This window comes from Daucus carota, chromosome 6 (assembly GCF_001625215.2).
Source record: "Daucus carota subsp. sativus chromosome 6, DH1 v3.0, whole genome shotgun sequence".
NCBI classification, from domain to species: domain Eukaryota; kingdom Viridiplantae; phylum Streptophyta; class Magnoliopsida; order Apiales; family Apiaceae; genus Daucus; species Daucus carota.
In genome coordinates, this window is record NC_030386.2 from 6,482,348 (window position 1) to 6,490,294 (window position 7,947).

The 7,947-nt window shown below is 33.9% G+C and overlaps 1 protein-coding gene and 1 long non-coding RNA gene across 2 annotated transcripts; one reads left to right on the plus strand and one right to left on the minus strand.

The window, feature by feature from the left end:
* Window positions 1-263: 263 nt before the first annotated feature.
* LOC135147336 (uncharacterized) lies at window positions 264-1,817 on the minus strand. The gene is made up of 2 exons (XR_010284843.1): window positions 802-1,817; window positions 264-634 (listed from the first exon to the last, which is right to left on the minus strand). It is a non-coding gene; the product is annotated as an uncharacterized LOC135147336 (long non-coding RNA).
* A 3,116-nt stretch (window positions 1,818-4,933) lies between these two features.
* LOC108226749 (V-type proton ATPase 16 kDa proteolipid subunit) lies at window positions 4,934-7,608 on the plus strand. The gene is made up of 3 exons (XM_017401743.1): window positions 4,934-5,097; window positions 6,348-6,633; window positions 7,201-7,608. The coding sequence occupies exons 1-3, from the start codon at window positions 5,019-5,021 to the stop codon at window positions 7,331-7,333; spliced, it is 498 nt and encodes a 165-aa protein (XP_017257232.1). The 5' UTR covers window positions 4,934-5,018; the 3' UTR covers window positions 7,334-7,608.
* Window positions 7,609-7,947: the final 339 nt, after the last annotated feature.

The following is a 7,947-nucleotide window of genomic DNA, read 5'->3' on the forward strand; positions in this document are numbered from 1 at the left end:
AAATTCGGGTTTGGATAAACCCGAACCCGATCCGAAATCCGTTGGATCGGGTTCGGGTTTTGTTTTTCAAATCCAAACGGGTTTGGATCGGGTTCGGGTTTGGTGAAAATTTCCGGGTTCGGGTTTGGATATCACAGATATCCGAACCGATCCGACCCGTTGCCATCCCTAATTAACATCATTTCTTTACTCATTAACTGATGTGATAACATTGAATTAACATCATTTTTATATGCCAGAAATATCAAACCAAAAAAACAACAAAATCAACAACTAAATCTTATTAATGAATATATAAACAAATTGTACTCTCTACATCCATCAAATTCCAATCTAACCTACTACACATCCATCAAATCCAATATCGATCAAGTACTACACTTCCATCTAATCTAAATATCAAGTAATACACATCCATCTAATCGACAACAATTCGACAATTCAACAACAATCAAAATACTATAATTGAGAGTGTAAAAACTACTTGAATATAATCAAGGGTCTCCAAGAGAAGACGTCAAGTTCCTACGTAGAAGCAACTGCAAGCATGCGATTCATCTGTTCTGCATCGTACACAACGGCAAGCAAAGGATCAATAAGCTATTCAACTTTCCTTTTTGATCAGAGGTATAGCCTGTAAAATACATAATCAAATACTTATAAGCATACTTGTCGAAATGACAGAATTTTTAAGTCAACATATAAGGATTTCAGAAGTAATTATGTGTGTCAACAAAATAAAGCTAATGAGTAATCGCGCTGAAAAAAAATTAGTGTCTAAATATGCGGACATATAAATACCTCCGATCCAGGGAGTGTATTTAAACCACAGTTGACTGCAAGTTTATCATCTTGCACAGATTTTGGCCAAGTCTTATCGACAGCCTTGTCCACCATCTTGCATTGGGATAGTGAAAATTCAGTACTGCACAGAACATTAATCTATTTCAGACTGAAACTTCCAAAGACTGCAGTTTGATACAACAATTGTGCCCCAGAAGTAAATACCTTACGAGTTGATGGTACAAGAGAAGACCAGGAAGTTCGTGGCACTAGAAAGAAATTATTACCTCAGGGTAATTATTACCATCAATACTTTGAATGCATCGGAGAAGATCCCTGGCTGCTTTACTGAAACTTTTCAAAGCCTGCAATCAATTGCAATAGAGCAGGCTGGGAACTTATCATTAATGGTCCGTTCAAATTCAAAATGAGGGTTACTAGCTCAGCGTACCAGATACATTCAATAGTTATCAATTTTTCGGTAAACTAACACCTCCATGATAGTGTCTACACCAAAGTCCTTTCTCCAACGAATAATATCAGCTCACATTTACTTTGTTTTCTCAATGTCAAATTTCCTGGCCTTCAAAAATCTAAACCATTATACTACTTGTCACCTGAAATAATTTCTTGAGTAAAGGTAAATGGTTTATGCTTAGCTCATTCTGATTCCAATATTAGTCTTATGATTTAAGGCATAACTAAACCAAGAATTGGTCGTGCCATTGATTAATAAAATTAATAGGATTAAGGCCAATGGTCAAAGAAAGGAGTGAACCTTAGCATCATGTGATAATCATCGTGTTTTGAAGGGAGCAACTCTTCCAGTATAAGTGCTTGCCGTAATGCATCCACTGCTTGAAATTCCTCAGCATCGTGCTCGTCGACAACAACCACAGACATGACTCTGCTGTTTCTCCTGCCCCTTTTGGTCAAAGAATGCCTAAACTTGGTAGAGGCATTGATTGCCTTTTTCTTGAGAGTCCCGAGCCTCGTCTTCCTCTCATCCTCAAAGCTCTCAAGATCAATTTTTTCAAGACCTAATGACAAATTGTTTAAAAGGGCAATTTAGGACAAATAAACAGGTTAAGACATGCATAGTAATAAAATAAATACAAGATGAGACATATTGCAATTGTAAGCTGCGGGTAAGAGCAATATTGGAGAAAATATGAGCTGAAGAAAACTAAATACTTACTTGGCCTGTAAGGCCTCTCAACAGGTCTAGACATAGTGTCACTCATGGGTGCAAATTGCAAGTTTGGTTAAACCAGACTTTTGCCCTTGCAGAATGCCTACACCTTACAAGAGATAAAAAAAAACTCAAGATCTTGAGTTTTAAAATAAAAACAATCAGTATACTCAACACCAATCAAAGCTTCATGTATACATAGTAGCACCAATCATTATAATTATTAAACTAAACAAATAGTCAACATAGGCAAACATCCCCCTAAACAAGGAGCCCTATATACCAGAGATACAAATCACAAACACTAGCACAGTAGCACAAAATCAACCCAATACTCCTAAAAATCAGTAGACCTCATATATATACAAGAACACCCAAATCAAAAATCTTCATATATATACACAATAGCGCAATATAAACCAAAAAAACAACCAAATATAGCATGTATACAGCAATTAAAGCTTACCAATTCAAGAAATAAGCTCCAATCGACTGATTAAGCTCAAGCTTCGAGCACTTAAAATAGAGCAACTAGCAGCTCTTGGAGCTCGGGACTGAAAAAACAGCTCTTGGAATCGAGGTTGTACAGCTTGGAATCGAGAAGTATCGCCTAAAATCGGACGGAGATGGTGAATCGAGGTTGCGATTTTTAGGGTTCTTGAGCAGAGAGGCTGGGTGTCGGGAGCTTTTTTTTTTTAATCTGAGCGGGCTGGGTGTGTGTCTGAATGTTTTGTGTATGTGTGTTATGTTTTAAGTTTGTTTTAATTATTTTATGTTATGTTTTTTGATTTATATTTGTAATGTGTTGGGTTGTAATGTGTTGGGTAATTTTAATTTGTGTGTGTGTGTGTGAGAGTAGTTTTAATTAGTTTAATATTTTAATTTAGGGGAATAATTATAATTTATAATATTTTAAAGTTATAATATATATGATTTAATTTGTGTATTTTAATTATTTTTTATATTTTAAAATTATATATATATATATATATATATATATATATATATATGATTTTGTATTTTAATGATTGTGATTATATAAATATTTATATGTATGTATTTGTGGTTGAATGATTTTAGTTTAAAGTTTTATGTTATGAATATTGGAGGGAGATGAAATTTGTTTAAGGGAGGGAAGTTGAAATTTTACAAAGGGGGAGAATTTTGATAAGGGGGAAATGGGGGTGAGAATGGTGGAATTTTTTTTTAAACACGCACCTTACACATCAGTTGCATAAATAACTGATGTCTAAAGCACTTTAACACATCAGTTTAAGTGAAAATGATGTTAAAAGCATTTTTAACATCAGTGGCAATTCTAACTGATGTCTGAAGTGTGATGTCTATTCCACTTTTTCTAGTAGTGATAGAAAATGAGTGGAACACAATGAGAATGTATAGTAACCTGGTATTAAGCCACTAATTTAATTCAATCAAAGATAACGAGTGGCGGAGCTAGAAGGGGGTTGGGGGATGCAAATGCCCCCCGAACTCGAAAAAAAAGTGTATTTTTTTTTAGCTCTCGGAATTATTGATGTAAATATAATTTTTTTAGCCCCCGCTGAATTATGAATATCATAGAGAGTGATTTGCTTTCCAAATTTCAAGGTATGATATTTTGATTGATTCTTGGATAAATCGTTATTCTTTAATCTTTCTATATCCGTTGAGATTTTATATAAAGATATTGCATATTTGGGGTTCCACATTTCTCAAGAATTAAAATTTGATCTTTGAACAATTGAGTGCTACACAATTTGATGAACCATTGTTTGATGAACATAATGTGGGGCCGTGGGGGTACCGTTGTTTTATGAACATAATTTGATATTCGGGTTTGTGATGATTAAGCGGAGGCCATTGGTTCATTATTCTGGAAGAAAACGAATGATGTATTGTTGTTTAAGATTTCACTTTTTTTTTTTGAATTGTAATGGTCACTCACTTGTTTTCAGAATGCTTTGCACATAATCTCATTACTCTTCTAATATATTAAAATGTGCATGTATTTTTGTCAAAAAAAAAGTGCATGTATCTTCTCTCAACCGCTTGTATAATCTTAAAAAATGTTCCTGCACTCTAGATAAAATGCATTAATCTAAAATGTTCCTCAACACGATTTCTCTTCAACCTGGATCACCAGGGATCACGTTCGAGTTTGCTGATTTTGACGATCCACCTTTATCATAAGCAATATAAGAAAGGAAGATAACTTAGACACTATCGTGACTAAAATTGTTTATAGAAACGTGCTTTAATATAAGAATAAGAAAAGAAAGGAGTTGGGAAGATGATACAAATGAAAGAAAAGACACACGAGACATGCCTTTTTACAAAATAGATTTAGATCCCCTACGTATTGAAGTTCCTTAGAATTCATTCTATGATTTACTACTCTATTTTTGGGTAAAATAAATATTTTGATCATGAAAATCATAAGGACTACATATTTTATTAGTAAATAATCACTAAAAGGGATAAAGATATCGAACCGCGAACCGGATTCACTGAGTCATCATACCCGATTCACAAGAACAAGCGTTTTATCCGGAAAATAATATCAAATTGGAATCAGTTGAAAATGAATTCAACTAAATTATCAATTTGGTCACAAACATTTTCAAATTATAACTCCACAAAAAATTTAAATTATAACTGCACAAACAATTAATGGGATCAGAATGATTAAACTATAAACTATAATTCGTCAAAAAAAAAACTATAAACTATAAACCAAACGGGCCGAAATGTGTTTGCAGCTCAGAAATCTTTTATTAGACAGGTACCAAAGCCCAATACTAGAGGATAGTAGGCCTGCTTATATTTTGAAGGCCCAGTCTAGTCACAAACAAACAAGCCGATCCGGACCGGAACAGACACGTGTATGGATCCTATTAGAGATATAATATATATATCACACTCCTATCTTTTTTTCACATATAGATCTGGTGGAGTTATACAGAGAGAGATTTGTTTAAGTTGAAGAGATCTCAACTTTTCTGATCGGAACCTCGTCGGAGTTGAATCAATATCACCGGAAAGTATGTCGACGGCGTTCAGTGGAGATGAAACCGCGCCGTTCTTCGGCTTTCTCGGCGCCGCCGCTGCTCTCGTGTTTTCATGTATATTCAAACCCTAGCTTTAACTCTAGATCTCTAATTGTTGTATAGTTTGTGTTTGCGCGTATTAATTCAGATATTATTTTGATTTTTGTATGTTTTGTCGTATAAATATTTATTTTTTATATGATTTAAGTGTTTGAATCTATCAGTTCATCGCAAGTGTATGTATAAGTTAGGCCTTGTAATCTTTTATTTATTTATTTGATAAATTGAATGTTAGATATGGCTTATTGATTCCCTTTTGTTGTATTAGTTGTTAATTGTTTGCTTGTAGTAATGATGTCTCCTGACTTTTGTATTGAAATTTTTTGCATTTTGGATCAAGCATTAGTGTTTTTTTGTTTTGATCTACGGCTATGTTTATTTACAGTGCCATTTTTTAAATCGTATTGTAGTTCTGAGTATATGAGCTGAGTGATGAAACAAATGGCGCGTTTAATCTAATAGTAGAAGATTGAAATGTGTCTGCTATATTTATGCTAGAAAGTTAGGAAACAGTTTTACTTTTGTATATAAAACGTCTGTTTAGTTACATGTTGTAGGGTATGTATAGAAAGGGGGGACATTTATATATGGTAGTATTACTCTGATAGAGGATTTATTTATACTTTATTTAAGATAGTTATGGACAGATTTCTTAGGAATCAAGACTTCTGATACGTGAAAGTGAAACTGTTTTGCACTTGAAAACTGAATAGTGACCTTGTGAAAGATAAACCTTATAAGTTCAAAGACAGATGGTGGATTTAACAATTTTTTGTTGCTATTAAGTCATCTAGTAAGAAAAACAAAATATCCTTAATCAGTGTAGTGTATATTATTCAGTATATGAATTGTCAATTATATAATGAAGCGAGTGAGGATTTTACCCCTTACCGGTGGGAAATGTGCATTTGCCAGATTGGCTGCAACTAAATCCTCAGTGATCCCGCTTTTTCTTTAACATAGTAACGTATGCATTGATTGTGTACTGTATACAGGAGATGTATATAAGCATGTTTACTTACCATGGTAATATAGAAAACCTGTTTATAAGTTTTTCTTTCAAGCTAACTATATTCTATTTTGATCGAGATCTTTATAAAGGATGCACATAGAGAAGTTAATAAACATGTTTACCTACTACCATAATGTGCCTGTTTGGGCACCACTTGTTTAAAAAAAAAAAATAAGCACTTATTTTTTATTACATCTCTCAAGCAGCATATTTGTTATTTGATTTTGTTGAACTTCATTGATTTTTTTTATAGGTATGGGAGCTGCCTATGGCACTGCAAAGAGTGGTGTGGGAGTGGCCTCAATGGGTGTGATGAGACCAGAGCTGGTTATGAAGTCAATTGTGCCTGTTGTCATGGCTGGTGTGTTGGGTATTTATGGTTTAATTATAGCTGTCATTATCAGTACTGGAATTAATCCGAAGGCAAAATCCTACTATCTATTTGATGGTTATGCTCATCTTTCATCGGGCCTTGCGTGTGGGCTTGCTGGGCTCTCTGCTGGAATGGCAATTGGAATTGTTGGTGATGCTGGTGTCAGGTATTCTTATTTTTCTATTTAAATTTGTGTTCCGAAGCGCCACATAATTATGTGAAATATGTGCTTTGTTTCCCCGGTACATGTTGATGGTAACTAAACCGACTTGCATTTTGTATTGAAACTGAAGTAATTAGTTTGCACTGTTTAATATATTAGTCTGTCAGTAGGCATGCATAATCAGTAGACTCATCGGTGCATTTTGGGTTACAGTTGCTTTTTAGTAACTAAATACTTCAAGTCGATTGGAGAAGCTTCTCTAGTTTATATCATTGTGCCCCACTGCCACGAAAATTTTATGGAAGATGGATGACTATATTGCTCAATATTTTAACATCTTTAGAAACCAAACAATATTTGGCATGTGTAGTAAAATTCATGTCCTGTGGTAATAAATCTCCAGCTTTTTTTGTGGGTTGGGAGGTTTATGTCTAATCAAGTACACAAGTTAATTATTCTACAATTGTTCAGTAATTACCTTTATCTTTGTGGAGGCTGGTAACCCCCAAGTGAATGAGTCCATCAACATGGTTCAACTGCTTGCTATCTGAATATTATTTCATTTTGCAGAGCTAATGCACAACAGCCAAAGCTTTTCGTTGGGATGATTCTTATCCTCATCTTTGCTGAAGCTCTGGCTCTGTATGGTCTCATTGTTGGCATTATCTTGTCTTCCCGTGCTGGCCAATCCAGAGCTGACTAAGAGTAGAGGTGGTCGTACAAATTTTTTCTAATGTCAGTAGTGCAGTCTTGAAAGTCTCAGATAAAAGCAAAAGGATTCTTGTTATACGAACATCGTTTGTATGGTTGCATAATCTTCTGTATGTTCAGAGGTCGTAGAAGTAGTTATCAGCTTTTGCACAATAAAAAAGCCATGTTGCTTGTTTATTTGCCCCTATGTGCTTATATTTGTTACATTCATTGTTTAAATTTTGTTGAAACATTAATCAGCAATTAAGAATGTGTTAATGTTGGTAATTTATTGAGTTTTTTTTATTCTGGCGCCAGTATTAATCTTACAATTCATTATTTCATGTGATTAGACATAGCTGCATGTAATTAGACATGACAATTTGGTGTACCTAACAAACATGAACGAAAAGTTAGAATTTGGGTTCCAATTTTTGCTGCACGGACGCGAAAGTACATAGTGAACTTAATTTCCACTATTGACCTGTATACATGTAATACATATCTTTCTTATGTTGATTACATTGTAAATTTAATATCCACTATTGATTTATATACATTTATATACATGTAATACATATCTTTCTTATATTGTATTACATATATTTCTTATATTGATTTTCCAAC